This window comes from Bufo bufo, chromosome 4 (genome assembly GCF_905171765.1).
Source record: "Bufo bufo chromosome 4, aBufBuf1.1, whole genome shotgun sequence".
Lineage (NCBI taxonomy): Eukaryota > Metazoa > Chordata > Amphibia > Anura > Bufonidae > Bufo > Bufo bufo.
In genome coordinates this window covers 256,367,443-256,395,396 of record NC_053392.1, presented here as the reverse complement: position 1 = coordinate 256,395,396, position 27,954 = coordinate 256,367,443, and the positions used below count along the sequence as shown (strand labels likewise).

Sequence of the window (27,954 nt, the reverse complement as noted above, 5' to 3'; positions counted from 1 at the left end):
GCTCAGAAGTTCAAAGGTAAGGGCTACAGATCGAACTGCCAGAGCAGTTTTCTGACCGATTCAGAGAGAAATAGTCAGTAGATGCACAGAAACTGAAAGTTGCAGAGAAACAAACTGAAACTTTTAAATAAATTGAAAACAAAGATTTGAGGGATTCAGCATGAAGTACAGTCACTGTAAATTTTCAACTGTATTATACTGTAGAATGGACAATGACTTGTCAGATTTCATCTTCATGTAGAAGCCAAGCAATAGTACAAAAATGTTCCCAATAATAACTATGAAACACAGTGCGAAGGTTTGTATTAGTCAGTGAGAACGTTAATTTCATAAAAGCAGTTAAAGGGGTTGTCCGGGATTGGGGACATTGGTCTAATAGTAATCTACTGACATACACATTACAAACATGCATGTACTACCTTTTGAACATATTTCTCAAGCCCCGTTTTCATCCAGTAAATTCTTGGCCAGAAGTGAGTATTTTCTTGTCTTCAGTGACGTATCGGGGACCTGGCAGGCGAGCAAAGCCTCCTCTTCCGCTGCTCAGGGAGCCGGCAGTTTAGGTAATTATGCATAGAGGATGGAGGGGCGGTAACTAGGCACGCCGACATCGCGCTAAGCCCCGCCCGCCAGTCCGGTGACGTCACCGAGCATGGAGCTTTATAATTAATGGAGGCAGATCACTATGCTAGTTAGAATAAAAAACTCCTCCCATGTAGGATGATGAATATTTATGAGGGGGCGGATCGATGGTGGAGTGGACGATGTGCAGGAGGCATGAATATGTATGAGGAGGGGTGGGTGCAGGGACGCGATGTTAGACAGTAGAAACCAGGAGATGCCGCCCTGCACTGGGACCCACAGTGCAGTGCGTCAGGGAGTGATCGCACAGATAAACAGATATGTAAACAATCTGTTGCGGACTGTAGGAGCCATGCTCCAGTGTAAAAGCTACCTAAAGCCATCTGGGGAACATAGACTCGGCTACTAAAGGTGAGTAAGATGTTTTTAAAAAAATAAGTTTGATCCCGGACAACCCCTTTAAAAGAAAGAAGGAAGATTAATGTATAGCTATGCTTAATGTCAGAAATAGATTATATGAATGACACCCGAGAGGTTAGCACCAAGACTAGAGATGAGTGAATCAAAGTTGACGAAGTGGAATTCGATCCAAATTTCAGAAAAAATTATATTCCACATTTCCTCACCCTTCGTAATAACGAATCACATTTTTTCCTAAAATGGCTGCTGTACGTGTGAGGACATGGAGCAAGGAACTCTGGAAAGGCGGGATCACCCATAATGCCATGCATGCAGCCAATCAGCAGCCAGCCAGCCCTGTGATGTCACAGCCCTATAAATAGCCTCAGCCATCTTAGATTCTGCCATTTTTCAATGTACTTAGTTCAGGGAGAGATGTCATCAGGCGCTAGGGACAGTGCTAGAAAAAACATAATTGTGCTAAAAAACTATTTACAAGTTCAGGGAAAGATTATTCAAGGTGTAGGGAAAGCATAGGGAGGAATCATTCTGCAGCATTTATGTTGAACAGGGTTCAGTAGGGGAGGTTACAGCTTGGGTAATAGGAACAATCCTATTACACCTCGCTGCACTGGGGACTGGGGACCCAAATTGCCATTATACAGCTCTGTAATTCCAGCAAACCGTTCTTCTTATTGGGGTGCAAGTGCTGTTTAATACAGCCATTACCAGGATTTATTAAAAGGAAATATTTCTATGTCTTATTTGCCCTTGTGCGGTGCAGTTATATGTTTTAAAGCATTTTTTGGCTTGTTTTAGTGGGGGAAAAAGGGCTAATTAGCCGTTGTGTGGTGAAGGGCGAAAATTACAGCCCTTCTTGTCGTGTATTAGTAGCAAAAGGAAAATATATTTGCTGTTCAGCGGTGCAGTTATATGTTCTAAAGCCTTCTGTGGCGTGTAAAAGTGGAAAAAAATAAGGGCCTATTTGCCATTCAGCGGTGCATTTATATGTTCTAAAACCCTTTTTGGAGTGTAATAGTGGCAAAATAAAAATATATTTGCCGTTCAGCGGTGCAGTTATATATTCTAAAGCCCTTTTTGTTGTGGATTAGTGGCAAAAGAAAAATATATTTGCTGTTCAGTGGTGCAGTTATATGTTCTAAAGCCTTCTGTGGCGTGTGTAAGTGGAAAAAAATAAGGGTCTATTTGCCATTCAGCGATGCAGTTATATGTTCTAAAGCCCTTTTTGGCATGTATTAGTGGCAAAATAAAAATATATTTGCCTTTCAGCAGTGCAGTTATATGTTCTAAAGCCCTTTTTGTCGTGTATTAGTGGCGAAAGAAAAATATATTTGCTGTTCAGAGGTGCAGCTATATGTTCTAAAGCCTTCTGTGGCGTGTATAAGTGGAAAAAAATAAGGGCCTATATGCCGTTCAGCAGTGCAATTATATGTTCTAAAGCCCTTTTTGGCGTGTAATAGTGGCAAAATAAAAATATTTTTGCTGTTCAGCTGTACAGTTATATGTTCTAAAGCCCTTTTTCTCGTGCATTAGTGGAAAAAGTAAAATATATTTGCAGTTCAGCGGTGCAGTTATATGTTCTAAAGCCTTCTGCGGAGTGTATAAGTGGAAAAAAGAAAAATATATTTGCCGTTCAGCGGTGCAATTATATGTTCTAAAGCCCTTTTTTGCATGTATTAGTGGCACAAAAAAAGTATTTGCCATTGCGTGGTGAAGTGAGAAAATTACAGCCCTTTTTGGTGTGTATTAGTGGAAAAAAAAGGGCTTATTAGCCGTTGTGTGGTGAAGTAAGGAAAATTACAGACTTTTTTGGGGTGTTTTAATTTCCTTTTTATTTATCTGATCTAACAGTATGTCAGACAGAGAAGTGCCAGGCCCTGCACAGGGGAATGGCAGAGGCCTAAATGTTTCTGCCACAGGTTGCAGCAGAGTAAGGGGGCGTGGCAGCAGGAGTCGCAGCGAGAGGCCTGAGCTCCCGGTGTCATCTAGCGGTCGTGTCTTGACCTGCAACCCAGCGGTTCTTGAATGGTTGACACGGTAATCTATGTTTTGGATCCACTCCTGTTTTTTGTTTTTTTTACATTAGCACTATTGATGGATTACTGACCAAATGCTGACCATGTGAATGCATATGCTCAACAGACAGGATCCGTTTTTTGGGGGTTATTGTTCTGACGAATCAGAGTGAGGGCAAAATAATCAGTGATGTCAACACAAACTTATTGCTGACACCCTCTACACTGTCGGGGGGCTCTATTTGTATAAGTGTTTAATAGAACAGGTTCTGTAGACAACTATGTGGAATCAGCTGACGACGGTGTAAAAGGAGTGCGCTTCTTCTTGGCGCTAACATCGACCTGTACGGCTGAGTTCATACTTGAGTTATTTGGTCAGTTTTGGCCCAGTGACTGCCCAAATAAGTGAAGTGTGAAATGATTATAAGAGTGACGCCTGTCATCTGCATGTCATACTGACTCACAGTATTATTTAACAACCACACCAGACTTCCTATGCGTGTTACTACAATACTACAATGCACAGTGTTCTACACCACTATAAAGGCTCTCTGCAGCCAGGAAATAGCCATTTTTTAACCCGATTCGATGCGAATAAATTCGGATCGAATCGTATATTTTCCAAAAATTCGGCGAACCGGCCGAATTGAATTTTTAAAAAATTCGCTCATCTCTAACAAAGACTGTCACTGACTGTATACTGTACTTGGCCTGAATCTTCAGCCTGACCCAGTGATCAAATATAGGGAGTGTTTCAATGATTATAAAAGGTGCAATATTACACTGACAGATATTCCAGCATTTCAATAACCTCTGCCCTTAAAGGGGTTGTCCAAGTTATATTTATTGATGACCTATCTTTAGGATAGGTCATCAATATCAGATCGGCGTGGGTCCGACACCTGGCACCCCCGCCGATCAGCTGTTTAAAGAGAAGGCGCGCCAGCGCCGCCTCCTCTTCACTGTTTACCTTCTAGCCGTTGCATCTGCAGCAGTGAGCAGGTGAAATTACACCCAAGCCGTCCCAATCATTTCAATGGTATGGATCGCTGTATAGAAGCAGAGGGCAAGGAGTGGGTATACAGATGCCTAGTTGTCACCATTCCTGGCTAATATGGCATGTTCCAGATGAAAATGGGTTGGAAAAACATGTCTCAAATATACTAGCACAAATGTTAATAAGTATGTAGATAAAACAAACTTTATCAGGACACTTAATGTGTTAAATACACAGTTGCAGCAAACTTAAACTTGACTTTCAATGGCTTTTGTAAAACTTTTGTTGTATCAAAGGGATAATCGCATTACTAATGTAAAAATGAAAATCAGACATCATATAGTACATTATAACCTCTTTCTAACAAAGCTAGAACCAGTCCTAGACCTCACATGGCCACAGATCCCCCCACTCATTGCTCCAATTGCTTTGCTAGACTTTTATCAAGCTTGCAGTTCATGGGTTTGTCCCTTCTCAGGGGGCAAGTCCTTACATTCTCCCTCTAAGTGTGGCTGGTAGCAGTTAAAAGATGGATCTGAACATGTGCAACCACCTCAGTGATATTACTGAGGTGGACAGAGAAATAAGGAAGAGAACAAACAGCAGGTGGCGCTGTACGTTTCTATTTACGGTTTGCTGCATCTGTGTATATAACATGTTAGGTGACAAGTTTAAGATTACTACACCTAACAGATGCAAAGCACCTTGTATCCCCCTCACACACAACACGGTGTAGACATATGTCATATATATACCATTAATACAAATAATGTAGTACTGAAAAATCTGCAAATTCAGTATTCATACAGTATACAGTTTGTGCAGTGACCTCCCAGTGGAAATCTCATGGCGTTGGTTTAATGTATGGGATGGTATGTTCTGAATAAGAAGAATGTGAGGAACTAGAATCTGCATTCTTTGTATCAGGCCCTGTACTGAAAAGAGAATAATAAACCAAATGCAAATGACTTCACAGTCTTTGAAAGAAGAAGGGAATAGAGATAACTGATCAATATACATCTAAATTAGGAAAAGTCTCACAGCGGCAACTTGCCTAGATTTTCTCTATGGCTGTCAGATCACAGTTATTATGGATTATATGATATTCTGATTTACTGAAGATCTATCATTACATTGTGAAGCTATTCCCTTTTTCATTCCTTTAGAGTACCCAAGATGGCAGTTGTTACAGCAAATCACTCCCAGAGAAGAAGAAGTCTTATGTCAGGAATTCAGAAAAGGGTAAGAACAGGAGGATTGGTTATTTATTGCAAAATTATTCTTAATCTTAAGAAAGCTGCTTTCTGATTGCTTCCTTTGTGACTTTTGGTATTTCTTCTCATAGTCTGATTTTTTCTACCTTTTTTAATGAAATGTGTTGTTGCCATACCCCACCACATATAAGTAGGTATCACATATTAGTAACATCTAGAAAAGGGCAATTGTAAAAAAAAAGAGGCAAAAATATCTTACACTACTAATAACTGCATATAATGGAGACATGGATCAAGTGTAAAGTGCCCGTACAATACAATGGATGTAAATGACAAGGGATCGACTATAAAGGCAATGTAGAATGTGATGGGAACTTGGCTGTGATGCATACTTCATACACAGAATTCTGTCATAGCAAATAACTTGTTGTTTATTGCAGCATGTGTCATTACTGACCACCTTCCATTATTGATGGGATTTATTATAGCTATCAGTGAAGAGCTTGATCAGAGAAGTGATATTCACCACCATAGAGTCTTGCATGTGTCCCAATGTCTTCTTCCCATTGGGAAGCAGTCTCAGTGCTGATGGGCCAAGAGATTTATTTTGTTCCCTTTCCAGTATGAGAGGGATTTTGGTGCTCGTAGTAGGGTACCTTCATACATGACGAAAAAATACCCCACAAAATATGCAGCAGCAATTTTGATGTACTCCCAAAGAGATAATTCTAAAATGAAATTACAGAAAGATTGCTCCCAAAGGCATGTACTCCCAGTGGGAAATTACAAATGTGGACATTGTTCACTGGTCAGAGAATACAGATTGAGATTGAGGTGCACCATGTGGTAACTAACGCTCATCACTTTTTGCACTACTTGAGTTTAAAGGGGTTTTCAAGTTTAGATCAACATCCTTTAACATAATCATTTATGAAGGTAGCTATTCTGTAATGTATTTCTTTCATTGCTCCTATCTTCTGTTTTGGGTTGTGGTCATATGCAGGCTTAGACTGGCCCACAGGGGAACATGTTAATCCCCTGTTGGGCCTCTGAGCAAGGTGGGCCACTAGTCCCCCACCTTCTGCTCAAGTAGAGTGACTGCACCACATACAGATAAGCAGCATAGAAGCATACAGCACATCAATCAGCCTATGTTGATATTAACATTGGATAGATTATTAAGCAAACTACTCAGTTTATTACTATAGATGCATCAGGTGGCTGAGATGACTTCTAGGTATAGAGAAAGGCCAGCCAGTATCATCTCTCTCTAGGGATCAGCCTTCTGGAAGTCACCATAATCATCTTGAGGGTCTTGCTTCTGCTGCTGTGTGAGCATTAGTATTTGTTGTAGCTTTATGCCTTATTCACACATCAGTGTTTTGGTCAGTGATTTCCATCAGTGATTTTGAGCCAAAACCAGGTGCGGTTCAAAACACAGAACAGGTACAGATCTTTCCCTTACACCTCATCTCTTTGGAGGCTTCAATCCTGGTTTTGGCTCACAATCACTGATGGAAATCACTGACCAAAACACTGACGCGTGAATGAGGCTTTACAGTGGGCCCCAGAATTAATTTTACAGGTGGGCCATAGGCACCCCAGTCATAATAGAGTGTCTATGTAACTAGCTAGTTAGCTAGGCTGTCATTTACTCACTGAGCATTGCTGGGACTACTGGTTACAGGGGTGGGGAAACACGCTTGTGTTGCTGGGTGGTTAGGAGTAGTGGTGGCTATTGGATTTTGTGGTGCATTTGCTGCTGAATAGTGTTACAGATTAGGATGCAAAATTTGATATAGCGCTGAAATCTGTGATAAAACTTTGCTTCCCAAATCTGCAACACGTATAGAAAGTTCTGCGAAAATACTTTCATCAATGTAAAAACAGTGAAAAGTATTTTAAACCATGTATTGTATGTATTTCAGAATTCCCCCATAGGAATATATTGTGTAAATTTCCTAAGCAGATTATTCCACTGCAGAAATGACACTACAATTGAAGGTACCCATACAGCATGCAATGCTTTCGTATATGGTAGTAAATGACTACTTCATCCAACCATGAACATCTTAAGACATGGCATACAATACTTTTAATACATCACTGATCAAGCCTCTATTTTACACTGATCTGCGAGCATGGTAAATCCAAATTAGATTTATTTTTTTTAAGTATTTACACTGATTGAAAAATATGGTTTTGTAAAATGATTGTGTATACAAAATGCTATTTAGCTTGAATTTCTTAAACCAGCAGAGAATATACCTTCTAGGCTGACATATTAGCATACTTTTATGCATTTTATCGTAGTTTATTGCTATGAGGAACAGTAGAGGCATTCTGGCTTCTCTTGCATTGCTCAGAATTTGCAGTGTATTGTGGTATGATGTATATAGCCATCGCTCTCGAGGAAGGTGCAATAGGCTATGTTACTTTCACACAGCAGTGAAATAAGCTCATCACAGCTGTAGAAAATGAACACAGGTGACTGTCTAGGTTTGAAGCAGTGAAGTAAAGATTTCTCCTAGCCTGGGAATATACAGGGTACTGCCACCTTGATCTCAGGATAATCCTTTGAGGTAAAGCATTCTTGCAGACTTTCAATGAGGAAATCCTGCAAAAAAAGAAGAAAACATTCTCTTGTTAGATTTCACTGAGATCTTAATGGAATTACCATGTACAGTCTCTTCAAGACACTCGATTGATCTGCAGAATCACCTTAGTTGCCCTGGTGACTTTAAAAAAAAGACTTCATACATATTTTACACTAATATCGCAATTTTAAGACTTTCAAGCTCTTATTCAAAATACTAAAATACAGCTTATAGAGAAATACTTTGCTCTTAATAGATCATGGCTAGACCAGTTTGTAGGAGAATTTACATTTTACCATGATTCTTATATATTATGTTATATTATATTACATCGTGCTATGATCATTGGAGCTCCTTATGGTATGTGTCTTGGTGGAAGGGTAATAGCGTACCTTCCATTAGGCTGGATATCCACATTTAGGTTTGTTGATGCTGTGGTTGAAGCCAAAGCCAGGAGTGGATCATAAATAAAAGATGCATAAAGGAAAGACTTGTGATATTTTTGAAATTCCCTTAGCAGACACAAAAAATAACATTGTCCTGTAGACAATTCATAAATGCGTCTTACAATGAAAACAACAGAAAAGTCAAAATTTTGTGAAGAAACTAAAGATTGCATTATGCATAATGCTGCTGCAGCAGTAACATATGCTAAAATAGATTTTTTAATGAAAATATGACAGTTATCCTTTAAAAAGTCTGTAACTGAGCGTTGCTTCGAAGAGTTTGTCTTCAGCGTTTTTCTAAGTGCTGAAGATGCCAGGGACTGGGGTAGTGACCAGAATCAGGCTGGAAGCGTCTGAATGTTACACACAGGCATCTTCCGTGCTCAGTAATGCTGAAGACAGACTCTCCTTAGCAATGCTGTTAGAGCTTTACACCATATCCCTACACTATATTAAAAATTAGCCAAAATGACAGTTACACTGACCGATTATAAGGCAAATTATTGGAGATGAGCTCTTATATAAACATTCATTCCCGATAATCTGTTTGTGTGAAAGGTGCCGGCAATCATCGGGTGACCGTGTCGTTCTGCCAGCATGGAAATCATTGTTCCAGCTCAGCAGATTATGGTGTATAAAGAAAGATCTGCTGCGCTAAAAAAATTATTTTCTATGGGTACAAGCGATTATAGTAACATTCACTTGTCCCCATACAGTGGAGATGATTGCTGACTGTAAAAGCAGCAAACATCTCCGCTGATGATCTGACAGTTATCGAGAATGTCTACTCATAGGCCATGATTTATCAACAGGGGACAATTTGAAGCTAGTCTTCACATTTGTCTATTTGTGTAAAGTTAATGCGCCAAATTTCTGAAAGTGGTGCATAGTACTTGTTAAATTTAGCACAGGCAAACTATCACATTTTGACTTATTTTAACATGCCACAGCTATGGCATGAGTGGAGTGTAGCTGAGAATTTTTTTTTAGACTTTTCCGAATAGCCCAATGATAAATAAGACTAAATATCTACATACTCCATAGTAATTCCAACAAAAATGCTGAACATCTGAAATTCCCTTAGCAGGCACAAAAAATAACATCGTCCTGTAGACAATTCATAAATGCGTCTTTCATTGAAAACAACAGAATAGTCGAAATTTACTCCAAAATGAAGACAAAACCAATTTGATAAATCAGGGCCTGAGTAATTTCTTCTTTTTGAAACCTATCCTGGCTTTGGCTTGAAAAACTGCATTAAAAAAACTGGAAGTGGAAACCAAGCCCTACTGTAATATGATGGGTGGAAATAAGATTAATATTAACATATGATTACTATTTGCGTGGAATGATTAGTAAATTATGTATAATATCATAGTAGTGCATATTGTCTGTGTCTTAACATTTCATTATAATTCTAATATAACCCATAGTACAGATCCATAACACATTACCCATAGAAGTCTATGGGCCATTACTGTACCTCTATACTCAATATCAAATTATGGAGATATTTTCTTTCTCTATTCATTGCTTCAAAGAGAATATGGCGCCTAATGGAGACACAATATGGCCGCATATGGAGTGCTTACAACTTATGCAATATGGAACCATAGGGACTCTATGTACCACCATACAGGCTCCATGCACACAGTTTTATTTTCTTAATGAGGCCTTAAGTAGATCTATGATTTTTTTTCTCTTCTTAAAGGGTATTCCAAGCAAAGACCTTTATCACCTAGCCACTGGATAGGAGATAAATGTTATATTGGTTGGGCTCTAACCACTGAGATCCCCGCTGATATGACTTGAAGGAAAATGAATTTAGTGGTGGGTGACCTTGCACTCTACTACTCCATTCAGTCTATTTCAGTGACAGTTTGGCTGTTTACATCAATGGCATTATCATAGACTTTCAATAAAACAGCAGAGTGTATGTTCAAATGCCGCTCCATTCAGACTCCTCCTAACTGTGGTATTGTGATTCGTTGGGGTCCTAGAGGTTGGACCTGAACTAATCTAGCATTTATTGCTATTCCACAAAATAGGTGATAAATGGTTCTGGGTGGAATACTTCTTTAGGAACTATCCAATGGCTTAAAACTACTAGCAATAAAAATTTCATAAATCATTACAGAAAAGGATAGAAATGTAATGTTAACTATGTCTATATGCGAGTACATTGTACAGTACTTTAATTGTCTGGAGGATTCTTCTAGAAGCAGTGATGTCAGATTTGTTGTTTGCAACTTTAAATTTCTTGTCTACAGTAAAAATCTCAGGTTCTGTCCCTTGGAAATTTCTTAAATGTAGTAAACAAGTTTTATTCTATACTAATAGTTCACCACTCTGCTGTATCTCTTCTGAACAATTACCGTTGATGCTAAATATTTGTTTTTTTTGCACTGTTTTCAATAAAGAATTCAATAGGTCATATTGTTTTTTGAAGTGGAACTCTGCTCCCCAGACAGAATTATACTTTGTGCAGATAGCTGTGGTTTAGCCTGTCTATTGCGTTAATCTTCAGTATCCTCTAAATGCAGCGGGTATTAAACCACTGTGCCAGTCAACAGATTTGACTTTGGTATAAACCTAAGGGCGTTATCCTGGCAGTTCCCTGGTATTCACCCTTTACCTATACAGGACTCTTGACTTTGCTGCAGGGAATACACTAGACCATAGTCGCCCACATGGATTAGTCTCCATGTGGTTAACTGCTGACTGACGGGGGTCATGAGACAGCGGTGTGTAGCACCAAAAGGAAAGGCAAAACTCGAAGTAATTAACAGGCCGAGGTCAGGATGGGCAAACAGAACCAAAGTCAGGGAAGGCAGAGTTCTCACAGTAAATCAGGCACAGGTCAGGCAATGGAGGGTCAGAGTCTAAAAAACAGACATAGTTTGGTACACAGGCAGACAACAAAACAGCATACCTTTGCTGTAAACTAGCAATCTAAGAACCTTATTGCTCAGGCACCCTCTCACTGAGGAAGGTGCTAAAAATATCCACAGGTTGACAGCCATTGGCTGGTGAAGATTTGGGTCCATGCTAGCCCTTTAAGAACCCCACTCTATGGGCATTGGAGGATAGACCTGGATGATGAGCAGGCCACATCATGTGAAGGGAGATAGAGTGAGCCCATCTGGAGGATGGTAGCAGGAGGTGAGTATGGTCTCCTGGTTAAGGAGAGTGGGACAGCGGCATCTAGCCACTGTAACACCTTTAAAGCTAACATTTGGAAAATAATGTGATATGTGTATAAAGAGTTATTTAATAGACAAAATGGAAAGGTTTGCACAGCAGTGATTGGCTGCAGTGGTCACATGTTATATCCCGACACCTCACTGCTGCAATATGAAAAGAAGCAACAGCAGGAGGACTGGACTGAGAGTGCCAGAGAAAGAAACAAGTATGCCACCATTTTTTATTTTATCTTAAAGCTGTACAGTAAGAAAAAGGTGACATTAAAGTAGGGCCTAGGGTTCAGGCTGATTACAATCAAAACATTAGAGATTAGATATACACTCACCTAAAGAATTATTAGGAACACCTGTTCTATTTCTCATGAATGCAATTATCTAGTCAACCAATCACATGGCAGTTGCTTCAATGCATTTAGGGGTGTGCTCCTGGTCAAGACAATCTCCTGAACTCCAAACTGAATGTCAGAATGGGAAAGAAAGGTGATTTAAGCAATTTTGAGCGTGGCATGGTTGTTGGTGCCAGACGGGCCGGTCTGAGTATTTCACAATCTGCTCAGTTACTGGGATTTTCACGCACAACCATTTCTAGGGTTTACAAAGAATGGTGTGAAAAGGGAAAAACATCCAGTATGCGGCAGTCCTGTGGGCAAAAATGCCTTGTAGATGCTAGAGGTCAAAGGAGAATGGGCCGACTGATTCAAGCTGATAGAAGAGCAACGTTGACTGAAATAACCACTCGTTACAACCAAGGTATGCAGCAAAGCATTTGTGAAGCCACAACACGCACAACCTTGAGGCGGATGGGATACAACAGCAGAAGACCCCACCGGGTACCACTCATATCCACTACAAATAGGAAAAAGAGGCTACAATTTGCACGAGCTCACCAAAATTGGACTGTTGAAGACTGGAAAAATGTTGCCTTGTCTGATGAGTCTCGATTTCTGTTGAGACATTCAAATGGTAGAGTCCAAATTTGGAGTAAACAGAATGAGAACATGTATCCATCATGCCTTGTTACCACTGTGCAGGCTGGTGGTGGTGGTGTAATGGTGTGGGGGATGTTTTCTGGGCACACTTTAGGCCCCTTAGTGCCAATTGGGCATCGTTTAAATGCCACGGGCTACCTGAGCATTGTTTCTGACCATGTCCATCCCTTCATGACCACCATGTACCCATCCTCTGATGGCTACTTCCAGCAGGATAATGCACCATGTCACAAAGCTCAAATCATTTCAAATTGGTTTCTTGAACATGACAATGAGTTCACTGTACTAAAATGGCCCCCACAGTCACCAGATCTCAACCCAATAGAGCATCTTTGGGATGTGGTGGAACGGGAGCTTCGTGCCCTGGATGTGCATCCCTCAAATCTCCATCAACTGCAAGATGCTATCCTATCAATATGGGCCAACATTTCTAAAGAATGCTATCAGCACCTTGTTGAATCAATGCCACGTAGAATTAAGGCAGTTCTGAAGGCAAAAGGGGGTCCAACACTGTATTAGTATGGTGTTCCTAATAATTCTTTAGGTGAGTGTAGATGTGAACAGTATCAAGCTGGCCATACACATTAGATGAATGCAACCGAGCAATAATCTAAGGTACATGGGGGCATTTTCATTGTCATCCAACATCTGCCAACCAGGGAAAGGAATGGGTATAGTAAATTTTATGATTGGTACCCTACTATAATAAACATGCATCCTCACATGATAGCTACCGTATATATAAGAGCTTTAGCTATGTATACATTTTGCACCTCAGGATACTGGCTGGTAAAAGATTCAGATATTCAGATTCAGCTTGCAATTGGAACAGTTTTTATATGTCCATTTATATTCTTTGAATTTCTTATTTTAGTTGGCAGCTTTAATTTAACAGTAGGATAAGCAGAACACAGTGTATTTTGTCACAGCCAAGAACTGAAACGTATAACTAAAAAATGATACACAGAATGAAGAAAGGAAATAATAAGATGCCATTATTAGGTTATATTTATCCAGTCAATTCTTATTCATGTGAAAAAAGTCAACATTCTCATCAAATTGTATTCTACCCTAGATAGTTTTGAATATACATAAAGGGGTCTATAGTATTTTTTTTAATATGGAGAGAAAGATCATTAAATTGTTTTCCTTGTAGTGAGCTTTTTAAGCAGCAATCCAAATAAGCTCAGGATTATTGCTTTAAAACAATCTAGGTATGGTAATATCCCTCAAACACTTTCTTCCATCATCATACAACTACCCTTCCCTGCATTTTTTGTCATTATGGAGACTCCTGCACATTTTAAGAAGGGAGATCAGGAGACGACAGTACTACCATAAAATATCAAGTCTAACAGACAATCACACACCTACTTTATGAAATTACTCAGCCATGATCCAGTGCATGGCTGTTCTAGGAGGGCTGCTATGTCAACCTTGCAAGCCATGGCTGGTCAACCTATTTGTGAGCCTGGATGCCATGCCAATCAGGTTTTTCGCTCGGCATTCAATTCAAGTGCCAGGTGTGGGAATTAAAGGAGTTTTCCGGGATCCCTGATCAGCTGTTTGAAGAGAAGGCCAGGCAACCTTCTCTCCTTTGTTTACCTGCTCGCCATCAACATCACAGAGGTGAGCAGGTGTAATTACAAGAAGCCATCCCACTCATTTCTATAGGACAGCTCCTTCCTATTTAAGTGTATAGGAAGGAGCCTCTGGCACAGCCTAATAGAGGATATGCATATTGGATCCCAAGCTGCCATGTAGAGACATTGGCACCTCTCAATCTCATTCATAGCATTGTCAATGTCTGAATGCACTTTAATACCATAGTCGCTATTGTCTGCGGCATCTAAGAGTTAGATGGCTGGGATCGTAGTTTCTGCTGATCTGAGTCAATAGAGCAGGAGCCCGGATGTCATGATAGAGCTGACCTGCTGCTTTCAGCTGCATAGCAGACCTGTACAGTGCTTACACTAGGCCACAGTAAAAAGGTGGTGTCCTAGAATAAGGCCCCTAAATAACCGGTGTAAAAAGTCATATCAGCAGTTATTAAGAGATAACTGCTTAAGAGGCATCTGTCAGCAGATATGTACCTATGAAACTGGCTGACCTGTTACATGTGCACTTGGCAGCTGAAGACATCTGTGTTGGTCCCATGTTCATATGTGCCCGCAATGCTGAGAAAAATGATGTTTTAATATATGCAAATGAGGCTCTAGGAGCAAAAGGGGCATTTCCGTTATACCTAGAGGCTCTGCTCTCTCAGCACATGACGCACCCTCTGCACTTTGATTGATGGGGCCAGGAAGTGAAAACATCATAATGCCTAACCCTGACAATCCAAGTGTAGAGGGTGCGGCAGCTGCAGAGAGAGCAGCATCTCTAGGCATAATGCCCCCTGTTACTCCTAGAGACTCATTTGCATTTTTCTCAGTAATGCGAGCTGAATGGCTATTGGCTGAGCAGTCATTTCCTGGGCATCAAGAGGAACCATGGAATAGGGAAGTACTGGAAGCAGAATGGTGGGGGATCAGTAAGGGGAGTATTACACCATTCTTAGCTTTCCGTAAAAACATTAAATCACACGGACAATGAATGGTGAATACCTTCATTCTCCATTTTACTCAAGTATAATTTGTAAACTGGAAGGGAAAATGTAGATGTTATCATTTGGCTAGACTGAATGATGTTACATCATCATTGCTAAAGTACTGTAAAAATAAAATATATTTAAAGACCCAAAGAAAGTCCAAGTCTCTAACCTGACTGACACAGCTGGCTTGGCTAAGCGTGCTGACCGCTCTCATGTAGCTCTGGTTCCTTGAACGAAACTTTGGAGAATTATAATTTCCTGAAGGGTCCAGAACTTGTCCTGCGGCCATTTCACTTGCTGCTTGTAGGTAGCTCTGGCTACATAGCATGAAAGAGAAACATAATGATGAACATTGCACATGTTTCTGTAAACCAGTCGCATATCCATCTCTTCCATCAACAGTTCTTAGAACAATCACTTACTGTCTAAAAATACAATTTATACAAGTTCAGTAAAAGAATCGTATAAACAATTTTCTTATCTATTATTGAAGAAAGCAATAACTTGTAGGTGATGGTTAGTGTACAAAGCATGGAGAGCTCGGGTGTTTAGCATCATATACAATTAATAACCTCCCATAGCAGCCATATTTGAATGCAAATATTCAGATTGTTTCCTAGGAATATGTAGCTCACCATATGTTTAAGTGGACTGACTGCCAGGAATCACAATGTGGCCAGTTAGGTAAGTGAAACAGTACATGTGATGAATCACTTTATTATCCAAAATTGCTTTTCTTTGCAGTACAGTATGTCATTACTTAAATACAGAATATTCTCTACATAAAGACTCTATTGTGCGCTCTACAGTAAATTCTTTTTAGGGAAATTGCTAACAAAGCAAATGAATCCACAGCTCTGTACAATATTATTATATTCAATGCAAAACATTCTCCTACCTACAAATGCTTTATTTCTTAAACTTTACCTTAATAAATCGACGCATAGTGAAAAATCAGACATTACAGAAAAAGCTAGTTATTTAGCAAAATAGACAAATACCTATAAATTATGCTTAAAGAGGACCTGTCACCTCTCCCGACATGTCTGTTTTAGTAACTACTTGCATCCCCCTCCAATTCTGGAGCATCTATTCTTATGACTTTATGTTTTGTTATAACTTTGTTTTCCTGCAAGGAGTTATAAATTAATTACTAGCACTTTTCAATAAAGATCCAGCAAGGGCGATGTGTCTCTGCACAGTTTGACACTGGAAGCCCAGATAAGAGGGTTAGATTGCCCAATGAAAAAACCCCCAACTGGTAACACACTTCTGGACCTTCATAGCTAACTACTAGTAAGTCATTCACAATTTCTAAGAGGATTAATAAAGAAATAGCAAGACAGAGCTATAAGAATAAGCACTCCAGAACTACAAGAGAAAAGCAAGTAGCAAAACTGCATTCGGGCAAAGGGAATCTGTCACCAATTTTGGTGACAGAGACTCTGATTACAATGCAGGCTCCTTTATTATTTTTTGGCCAGTCGTTATCTTACACTTACTGAAGAGCAACTCCAGTGGGACCCAATTGCCGGACTCCACTCTATGTGTTGTATGACCTTAGCACTCCTCGTATTCATGACCTCCCAGATTACCCACTGCTGATTGGCAGCATTCTCCCTATACACGGTATATAAAGAAAGCTGCCATTCAGGATGGTGGGAAGATCTGCAGCTCATGAATATCAGGACTGCAAGGCTGGTCCTACTGGAGCTGCTCACCACGGTTGAACAGGAATAAGTAAGTGACCCTTCACTGTAATCAGGATCTCTGTCCACATTTTGTGCTGCCCTCAGATAGGACAGCATAAAACTGGTGACAGATTCTCTCTAACATATACTTTGTACTTGTATAGTATCCACACATCTCCAACTAATTTCAAGACTCCAAAAAAGTAATGATTTATATAAATGGCTGGCCTTGGCTACAGTGATAATGAACCATAATCAGAACCGTATTCAGTAATAATTGATTGAGGAAGAGGAAGTAGCAGTGCTAGGCAGCTGCAAGATAAAGGATGAGAAATTGCTCGTTTCATACAAGTTAAAAAAACCATCTTTCATCAGATCGTGAAACACAGCACCAGACGTGTCAGGGCTGCATTAGGAGACTTCATCATGCGGGATTACATAGCATAATTTATGATATTTTGAGAGGACACCAATTGTCAGGTCTAGTTTCTCAATGTTTAGTTGTAACATAGATATACAGAACACATACAGAGGCCATGATATGACCAGGTTTATTAAAAGAATAAGGTGAGAATGGAATTGCAGACCAAAATAATAGTGAGAAGGCACACTACCACGAAAGCTGGTCAGTGGTGGGAAATGAAGGGGTTGATCTAAAGACCTACAGAACTAGTACTGTACTACCGTGTTTCTCCAAAAATAAGACAGGGTCTTATATTATTTTTTTCTTCGAAAAAAGGGTTAGGGCTTATTATCACACATTAATGCTTGAACAAAAAATCTAGATTTATTTACATACAGTATAATCAGGTCATCACATACTGATAAAACAGCATAACTCTCCAAACCCTGAATTCCATCAAGTATCGTATTTCTTCAGATCCTACAGTATTTCCTTCTTCATGTACATTAACTGGTACGGTATTTATGAACAAAAAAATCAACATTTATTCAAAAACAGTCATTTCATCATCTTCTGGAACATCATCATAACTCTGCAAATCCTGAATTGCACTGTAAGTTTCTTGTGACTCTATTTCCTTCAAAAGCATTGGCCCAACTTCTCATGTCTAGCTAAAGCGCTTTCCTGAAATGAGCACCTCTTGTCCAAGTAGCCTGCTTGTAGCGCATTGGCAATGCAACTGTCAGTGATTTTCTCCCATGAATTCTTCACCCAAGTCACAACCTCTTGAAGTTTTGGCTTCACAAAGTTGCCACGCTGATTTCTCTCCATTTTATTTTCAATGTAGTCATTGATTTCTAAGCGCAAATGGTCCTTGAATGGCTTATTTATCGCAATATCAAGAGTCTGGAGATAAGCGGTCATTCCTGCAGGAATCATTATTTGATCTATTTTTCTGTCCTGAAGGAAGTTCTTCATGTCTTTAGCCCTACTCCCAAAACACCACAAAATAGGGCTAGGTCTTATTTTCGGGGTAGGTCTCATTTTCGGGGAAACACGGTAGCAGGTACAGCTTTCTAGTGGCCCCTGGCGCTTCCTGCTTTATAGTTTCACTGGTGAATAATCTTTGGTGGGCGATAAGCATGTCAAGGTACAAGTTTCCTTTAGGATTGGGGAGAGGCAATGCAGGGCTGACTAGAAAGCCTTTATTATAGTCTTATAGACACATATTACCATGAATACCTACACAAAAGATAAAGGTAGTCTAAATCTTCTCCATTGAAATAAACCTATGGGATATGTGTTTATGATGGAGTCAGGTGAGATACATGTAGCTATCATGTGTATGGCCGGCTTTAAAGGAGTTCTTGGAGACCAGAAACCTCTTTTCATATCATCAGGCAGGAAGCAGGGGTTAAAAAAACTTGCTACCAGCACTCTGGTTCCAGCACCAAGCTCCCTTCTCCTCTGTTTCCAGTCGCTGCTGGCCTAGAAGTGTTATGTGCTATCTACATGCATAGTACCACTGTCCGTCTTAAATCTGTGAAAGATGCCCGTAAAGGATCCGCGTGTGGTCCGTGTGTCATCCGTGTTTCACTGACACTGCACAGCTGAAAAAAAAATGTCAAAGCATCTCTTCCTAATAATCCATGAAACACGGATTTGAGAACACGGACAAAATAGAGCATGCTTCCATGTTAAAAACACGGACCATGGTAAAAAAAATGATGTGTGAATACACACATTAAAATGAATGGGTATGTGTGCTATCCGTGGAGAACACATACATCACACGTACGTAGAACACCGACATGTGAATGAGGTCTAACTCCTGAACTCTGCCTGGCCATATGAAAAAAGGTTCCCAGTCTTGAACCCATTTAAACTGCTGTTCCCTCTTCATTAAAATGGTCCGTGTTTCATGTATGATACCAAACAGAATTGTGCATACCAACCGCCATCCGAAAAAGCCATGGCTTCATTTTATGTTTTGTTATTGTGCTATATAATGGAGATAGGTTATTACATTAAATCTATCCAATATTATATAATAATATCATATGTATTGTAATGTTTTCCTTGTTTTGCTTTTTATTTTTGGTAGACATAAACTTGGTTACTTAGATTAAAGGGTTGTGCAACTAATAACACTTATTCCTTAGCCACAGGAAGAGGGCATTAGTGATCGGTAGTGGTTCAACCTCTGAGACTCCCAGCAATCAAGAGAATGGGAGTCCACAAGTGCCTCCAAACTGGCCTATGAGAATAGAGGGGTGGTGCACATGTATGTCCTCCTTGCCGCTCACTTCTATGGGACTGCTGCATGCACTGAACTCGGCAGTCCCTTAGCAGTGTATGGAGAGGACATGTACAAGCAAACCACTGCTCCATTCTCATGGGGGAGCTCAGCAACAGTGTGGATAGGGCAAAGGTGTTTTTAGTGGCGTAATCCCTTTAAATATACTTACATTAAACATAAAAACGTCTACTCTCATTTCTAAATATGCTAGAAATTTATATATTTAATTAATTATGTAGCGATGAATCATGTGCTTGGTATAACATTTCTACGGACGGCTTGAATGTTGACTACACTGACAAGATAATTTCAGATAATGGATAAATCTTATGAATATATGTAGATGTATGCAGATGTTCGTACTGTAAATTGTTACCAGCCCACTGCTCTAAATGCTCAGATGAATGACCTTATAAATGGAAGAGATCTTATTTCCAGGATTTTTTTTATGTATATTTTATATTTGTTTTGGCCTTATCTATAATGACACAAAAGACTAGCTTTACCTGGTAGCTAGCTATCTGTACCTTACTGCATGATAATGCCATGCGTATGAGCTGAGAGAGGGAAGGAAGGAAATGATGGGTTCTTTTCACAAGATCCTGTTGACGTATGCATACTGATATTTATATTACAGAAGTTTTTTTCACCTTCATTTATTTTATGCATTTGATGCTATATATGGAAATGCACAGTTGATGGCTATGAGGCTATCTGTGCCTATACATGCTTCACATTATATACACATGTGCATACTACTATTCTGCCTTAGGACTTTAAGATATTTGGTGGTCCTCTCCATCCTACTGTACAGCTGGGCAAGACAGTATCCAATAATTATGCCATAAATGCATTTCATGAAAGCTTGCCATTGTAAACGAATGTGGACACACGAACATTATATTTGTTGAGTATGTGCACTATGTTGAATCGAGGTAGGCTTCTTAACTGGAAATTACATGTTTTTAATAAAGGACACTTATTGATGCACACAGCCAAGATGACGCATCTGCATTTTGATCCTTCTGTTTTCTCACAATAGTTTTTGATTTTGTTAAGTGGGAAGTGGGTAGTAGTGAAGCTATATACGTGTTTCTTTTTTAGCTGAATGCCATATTTTTGTTTTGTTGCACGTCATATAGTGTAAATGACATCCACAATACGTCAAATACTGCACATTCTGAAAAGGATGCCCATTCGAAAATCAAATAGGGCCTCCGGTATTTTGGTGAATTTTTTTCATCAAGGACAGAAGGGCCTAGTGTTCTTTTATTCCTCCATGATCGTTGACCCTGTTACTAACAATGCAGTACCTCTATACAGATTCTCACTACCTTATACAAAAGAAAACAGACCCAATCGGAGGTACCCCATAAGAAGCTGCAAGGGCTGTCCCTATGGCATGTATGCTTGGTTTTAGGATTTCTTTTTACTGTAATTATCTATTCCAATTGATCCATACAAGTTGTTTATATTTTATCTTCGGAGTCCGTTTGGGACCAACAAATCATTAAGACCAAGGGGGAGATTTATCAAACTGGTGTAAATTAGAAACGACTTAGTTGACCCACAGCAACCAATCAGATTCCACCTTTCATTTTCCAAAGGAGCTGTCAAAAATGAAAGGTGGAATCTGATTAGTTGGTATGGGCAACTAAGCCAGTTCTACTTTACACCAGTTTGATAAATCTCCCCAGAAATGCTTTTATGTGTGTGTTTTTTCAGTGATATTTGTACAAATGAATGATGGTATTGGTACTGGATGATTTTTGCACACACGTACTACATATATTGTATATTGTTTGTTCTGGAGCAGACTGAAGGGGAGTCAGGCCTATGCTACCTACATGTGTCCATTAGCTTTCTAATTGAATCCCACTTCCTTGTGGACCTGTGTGGTTTCCTAAATGCAATTGCAAGGGTAATTTACTTAATGCATTGTAAGGTTGATGTGTTTACTGATGATAAACAGTATTTCATTCCAATTAAATTCCAGTCACATGGCCTTAATGCCTTTCCTTCCTTTTCTGGGAAGGATAATTTAATAAAAAGACCCTATACTCTACAAATTAGTAACCTATCTACTGCTGAGCACTTGTTAAAGTCAGTCTCTGGTTTATAATTAAATGTAACAGTCCCCAATTAACCTTTTCTATATCAGAACATGCACCTAATTGAGACTGGGGGCTAGGTTCGAAAGGACTTTCCAAATGTCCAACTGAGAGAAACTGATATTAAAGGCAGCCATACAAATCCAATAGCTGTTCGGCCAACAACTATCTCTCCTGACTACCTATTAGTTCAGGCGAACATGTATGTGTATTCAATGGGGAGAGAGGAGAAAGACAGTGCCAGACACTTCTGAGAGCGGCGTATCTCCCAGAGAACTAGAGGATCAGGCAAAAATATAGACTTTGCCTGATCCTTCTGTACCCTGAAATAATTTTTCTGGGTAGATTGAGAAGCTCCCAACACAGATTAGACTGTCAGCCAAACATGTCATTCTCAGTGAGTTTGGCCGACAATACCCTAATGCATAGGGGGGCCTTAAGGGACACTGCTGCATCAACATAGAGACCAGCCACTGCTTTGGATGGTTCTATCTGCTTTGCATTATACCAAGCCGCAGAACATTTACTAATGGGGAAGCAATGTCAGATCCGCGTAGTTTATTCAACATTATCCATTTTTTATATCTTTATTGTTTGTTATTACTATCACCATAGTCAAAAGAAGGTGATCTACTGAGTGCTTCACTGACCAAAAAAGTACCTTGAAAATAGTGACAAATTGAGACATATAGTATATTAGAAGGTTGTATAATTTTCATTTATATAGGGTGTGGTGATGTAAACGCTAAAGTGAATAAGGATCCCGGAAGAGGGGTATATCTCACCCAGGTTCCTCAATTGGGTGAGATAAGTAAAGTTCCAGAGTGGTGCTGGCTTCAGCAAGGCATAGTGGCTGGAGCTATTTTACTTGGATTGGGAGCTAGGTTGGTAGAGGGAGCTGCCAATCCACCCCTCCCATTCCAGGGCAGGTTTCCCTAGCATGAGGGATCCACAGGTGTAATCACCTGAGATTATTACTGGGGACTTGGGGAGTAAAAGCCCATCCCAGAATGTCAGTAGGGGGCGTGGTTGCAAACAGAGGCCGGGTGAGTCTCTGGGTGTGTAGTTCCAGCTGGGCTAGGCTGAGAAACCACGAGGCTGGGTCATAGCCTGGACTGACTGTGCTACAGCCTGGGGGGCTGGTATACGCTTGGCTGAGAAAGCCGGACCTGACACTGTGTCTGAACAGCACTCTATAGGTGAGTCAGGGATTCTACCATAAATTTAGTTAGAGCCCAGCCGGGCAGGTGTTTGTTTTGTATTATGTTTGTTTTGCTGAGGTGCCAAAGAAAAGTGATGTTTGGACCTTAAACTTGGTGTCTGGCGAAGATACTTGTGTGAATGACCCCTGGAGAAGAGCTAATTCCCCACAGGGGATTAAAAAAAGCACTTGACAACATTGGAAAGTGTATTGATTTGTTCCAGAACCTGTTTGTTTCATTTTGTTTCATTTGTGACATGGTAGACACAACTTTCTTGAAGATAGCTTTTTTTTTTGCTTAGTCCTAATTGGCTTCTTCTTTTGTAGGAGTCTTAAACAGATTTTTGGCAAATCTTGTAGTCAAAAACTATATCAGCTCCAAATTGGTATAAAATTCTGTTAATATAAAGCCCCGTGGTGCATTGCGTTGCAAATAGGCATTGTGCGGCGTATTGTGTCTTATCTTCGCTTCAGACTGAATTACACCAAATAAACCATGACTTTCTAAAACAACATCACACTGCTTTAGACATATTTAGCAATCCAAATAAATACTGGTCATAAGCTTGACACTAAATAAAAATAGTGCAGGGTACAATATTTTGGTGCAAAATAAACCTACCTTAATATATCTGCCCCATAACATGAACTGACCAGCAACATTTTAACAGTGTTTTTCATCCCTGCTCAGTTGCCTCCATACATTCTGTACTTTCTGTATTCATTATTGTCAGCTGTGTCATGTGACACCCCATTCTGACTTCAAGTCCAGAGCTTACTCTTCTGTGTGTCACGAACCAGTGGGTGTGAACCCACTGTGCCCGTGTCCTACCTGCTCTAAGGGCATTGTCTAAGTGAACCCCTTGATCTTCACAGTACCCCTGATGGTGGGGATAGACTTTCCAGAGGGGAACACCAGGTCGCTACCTCTTGAGGAGCATTGTCACATGAGGCAGCTGGTCCAGGCAGACCAGGAGGTGCCTGAGCAAGGTATGAGAGGTACAGGCATTGGCAGCAGGCGTAACCAGGAGCAGGCAATCTGGGTCGGCAACAGGAGAGTCAAGGCAAACAGGCAGGGATCAAACAAGTAGCAGAGTCCAGGAATACAAGTACAAGTCAGGTACACAGGAACACAAGCAGATATCAGGAACCTTAGCAGGACACAAGGACCTTGACACTGAGGCATCTGGGAAGGGGATTGAGCCACTTATATATGCGCAGGAGGGCTAGGTTTGGTCAGCGAGGTCACATGACCTAGCCCATAAAGCACAGGAAGTCACGTGCGCCAGCCCTTAAGGAAGTGCTGCAGGGAACAAGCAGCAAGCATGCTGTGGTCAGGGCTGAAAGGAAACTGTGAAGCGGATCCTAGAACAACAGTACCTACACAGACAGAACCCAGGACTGCAGCGGTGAATGGAAAGCACTGGCAGCTCACCGCTGAACACAGCGCCCGGGACAGCGGCGGTAAGCAGGGGAACAGCGGTGCACAGCAGCCACTGTCACACTGTGTAGACAGGAAGTCAGTTTCTCCTGTGAGGCTGACTTCCTGTGTGTTTGGTATTACATCATCATTTATGCAAAGAGGTATCTCCCAAGGAAAAAAAAACATCTCGCTAGCACCACTTTGTGGAAGTGGCTCCCCATGAGTCAAAATCCAACTTGTTAAGCTTTGGAATATGACAAGAGAAAATTCGAAGCCAGATATCCATCTGTAGACAGCTGTTTTGGGATACTTGCCCCTCTTCAGTAAAGAGTAGGATTTTGGTTGACTGGGTAAGATGCGCCATAGGCAGGGTGCTGGATCTCATTAAAGACACTAGTGTTAGGATACTTACTCTAAGTACTCCATGGTATAGAGACTGAATATGCAAATAGGTATCTCCCAAGGAAGAGAACCTTCTAGCTAGCATCCCCTTGAGGAAGTGGCTCCCTATGAGTCAAAATCTGACCTGATTGGATGACCTGTCACCTAAATGGTTAAATAGAGAATATGATTCCATATTAACGTGTGATTATTTTTCTTTACAGACGCGTTGAATGGATACTATTGCTAGAGGGTGAGAAAGATTTACCCCTACCCTCCTCTTTCCTTTTCCTCTCACTCTTCCTTCCCCCTGTTCTCCCTTTCCCCCCTTACTTTACCCCTTTCCTCCTTTCTGCTCTTCCTCATTCCTTTTTCTCCCCCCATCTAGCAATTTTAGCATGTCTAATTCTTATATACTAACCATTTGTGTACCATTTCTATTTGTTTATGCCATCATTCAACATATGTATATTTTGTGTAGCATTGCCTTTCCCATTATAATACAGATATACAATTGAACAGTCATTGATTTCTATAAATTTAATGGATTGATTTCTTTCCTCTATTATATGTAGCGCATGTCCACATATCTATGCCCATAGTTCCCCTCAGTTCAACTAATTACTATTGCGCATGTCTATAACACACTACATCACTTACACATACTTGCCTATTCCCACAATATTTACTAGACTGCTACAGTGCATGCCCCTGACATCACTCCTCCTGTGACATCACATCCTCTGGGCCCACTACGCAGCTTTTTTAATATGCTACTTTAGCGATCCTCTGCAGAGATACAGGCACAGAACACCTACTGCAGAGATACAGGCACAGAACACCCTTTGGGGATATTTATTTGGGTTGTTTTCTCTATTTATGTCTATTAAGATGGAAAATCGTTCATGGGGAGCTACTTCCACAAGGTTGCACTAGTGAGTTGGATTTTGTTCCTTAGGAAGTATAAGTCTCCATACCATGGAGTACTTACAATAAGTCCCCATACAGGGCTGGTCTCTTTAAGGAGATCCAACACCTTGCTTAGGCCATCATCGTTTATCAAATACATTTTGACAGCTCTCAGAAACCTCCCCTTTGCAACTAAGCTCTGCCCTCCCTCCTTGTTTCTCTGTATGTATCTGATGCAGAGAGTGCTGTTGAAGATAACATTTTTGTCCTAAAAGACCCGGAATGAAGTGATATAGTAAATTAGTCTAGACAAGGATTGTCTGCAGTGTTATAAAACTCCCCTCACTCACACTGTCTAGAACATCTGTGAGTGCTGTGTGCAGACTCTCTAGTGTATTTTTATGAAATGTAGTTTTACACTGCTGTCCCTGCCTCCTGTTTGTAAGAACTGAGATCCTGAAACCTATCACAAGCAGGGGGCAGGGGAGACAGGCTGAAGCTGCTTCACATTGGAATACACCAAGACTCTGCAGTGTGGGTTAGGGTACAGAAGCTCTATGTCACTGATATATCACTTCTGCACTTAGATCGCACTCATCTCAGTAGATTGTGATGAGGCTAAACCAAAGGTATAAAGGGAAATGTAGGCTGCATGAGGGGAACCATATCAGATAGAGAGAAGGAATCAAGATGGCAGACAACCCATAAATGACGCATTAACTAAAACAGGTATACACAAAGCATACACAGCCTCTTCATTATTCTTTAAAGGGAACCTGTCACCATAAAAAGTAGTGCACCAGCAGCATGTTATAGAGCTGAAGGAGCTGAGTAGAGTGATATACAGTGTTGTGGTAAAAGATTCAATATAAATTGTATTTCTTTCTTTAAAATTTCTGCTTATTCTGGGCTTTAAAGTCAGGGAGGCGGTCCTATCAGTGATTGACAGCCTTTCCTCTATGACTACGGTATGCATGCAGAGATAGCTGTCAATCACTGATTAGGACTGCTTCCTGGACTTCAAAGCCCAGAATTGGCAAGAATTTAAATCTTTTTTCACAACACTGTATATCAGTCTGCTCAGATCTTCCTGCTCTATAACATGCTGCCTGCAGCATAAACACCAAGTTCAACTTAACAGGTTCCCTTTAATAACAGCCTGTGCAGCACTATATCACATATTTGTTTTTTACTGGGGTGCTTCTTTATAGAGTTTTTTTTAAATATATATATAACTGGAAGAGCCCGATAACTCAGCCCTCGATAAATTGTAGGTTCTCACTTGATTTGATATAATTGCTAAATGCCAAGTTTGGTGGAATTTATAGGAAAATCAAAAGATATTATAAATAGTAGAAGATATCCTCACTGCTAGATGCCAGATTATTGGTAACAATACTTTTTGTACCTTTTTTTCAAAAATAGAATTTTTGTTTGACTATGAAAGAAACAGTATGAAAGGACTTACTTTTGGAGCTCTCCATGCGATCGCTGTACTATTGATTTCAATAAAGGTTCAGGTCTTGCTGATATTTTAGGGGATGTTTTGGGGCTTGTATCAGAATCTCCACTGTCCTCTTCCATGGCTTTTATATAACTGCCACTTCTCATTCTTCGACATGGAATTTCCTCATCTTTACTTCCAGAGGGATACCCTCCCCATTCATCTTGAGGCACCTTGGAAAATGTGACAAACAATTACATTAACAGGCACTCTTATATAAAGGATTGCACATTATTATTAGCTGATGTGCAAGGTTCTATTCTTTCCTATAGTGTAAGCTAGTCCTCGTGTCCTGCTATAGTAAGAGTCATTCAAAAATCTTTTTTTTTTTTTTTTACAATCCTATAGATGTAATTATGTAATACATTTTTTTGGCAGTATCATAGTGATTCACACTCACTGGGTACCACAAGAATATACTACAGAAGAAGAAAAAAAAACTGCGGAACCAATTTTGCTTGGATGACACATCTATTCTTGTGGCAGTGATGCCAAAGTCTGTAATATATTTTTTAATTGTTGCAGAAAACTGCACGAAGGCTGGTATAGCAAGGAGTGCTGCGCAACTAGAATTCTAAATCAGAACAGAATGGGACAACATTCTTCTCCCAAAACTCCAGCAATTGGTCTCCTCACCTCCCAGATGTTGATAAAAGATGAGCGGATGCTACACTATGGTAGACGTGACCATGTCCCAACTTTTTTGAGATTTGTTCCTGCCATCAAGTTCTAAATGAGTTATTTTTTCCATGAAATGGTAATATGTCTCACTTTCAACATTTTATATATATTTTTTATGTTCTACTGTTAATAAAATTAGATTTGCAAATCAGTGCATTCTGTTTTTACTTACATGTATTTACATTTTAGACAATGTGGCAACTATTTTGGAATTAGGGTTGTAGTTAGAGATGAGCAAATAAAAAAAAAAATCGATTTGCCGGTTCGCCAAATTCTTAGAAAAAATTCGGTTTAA

The 27,954-nt window shown here is 40.1% G+C and overlaps 1 protein-coding gene across 1 annotated transcript in view; it reads right to left on the bottom strand.

Moving 5' to 3' along the window:
* The window catches only part of DLGAP2 (DLG associated protein 2), a 166,082-nt gene that overhangs the window by 119,043 nt on the left and 19,085 nt on the right, over positions 1 to 27,954 (bottom strand). Inside the window, exons 2-3 of the mRNA XM_040426807.1 lie at positions 26,943 to 27,151; positions 15,226 to 15,373 (exon numbers count right to left, since the gene is read on the bottom strand). Of these exons, the coding sequence (XP_040282741.1) occupies positions 15,226 to 15,373; positions 26,943 to 27,151 (357 nt within the window). The remainder of the gene's footprint in view (positions 1 to 15,225; positions 15,374 to 26,942; positions 27,152 to 27,954) is intronic.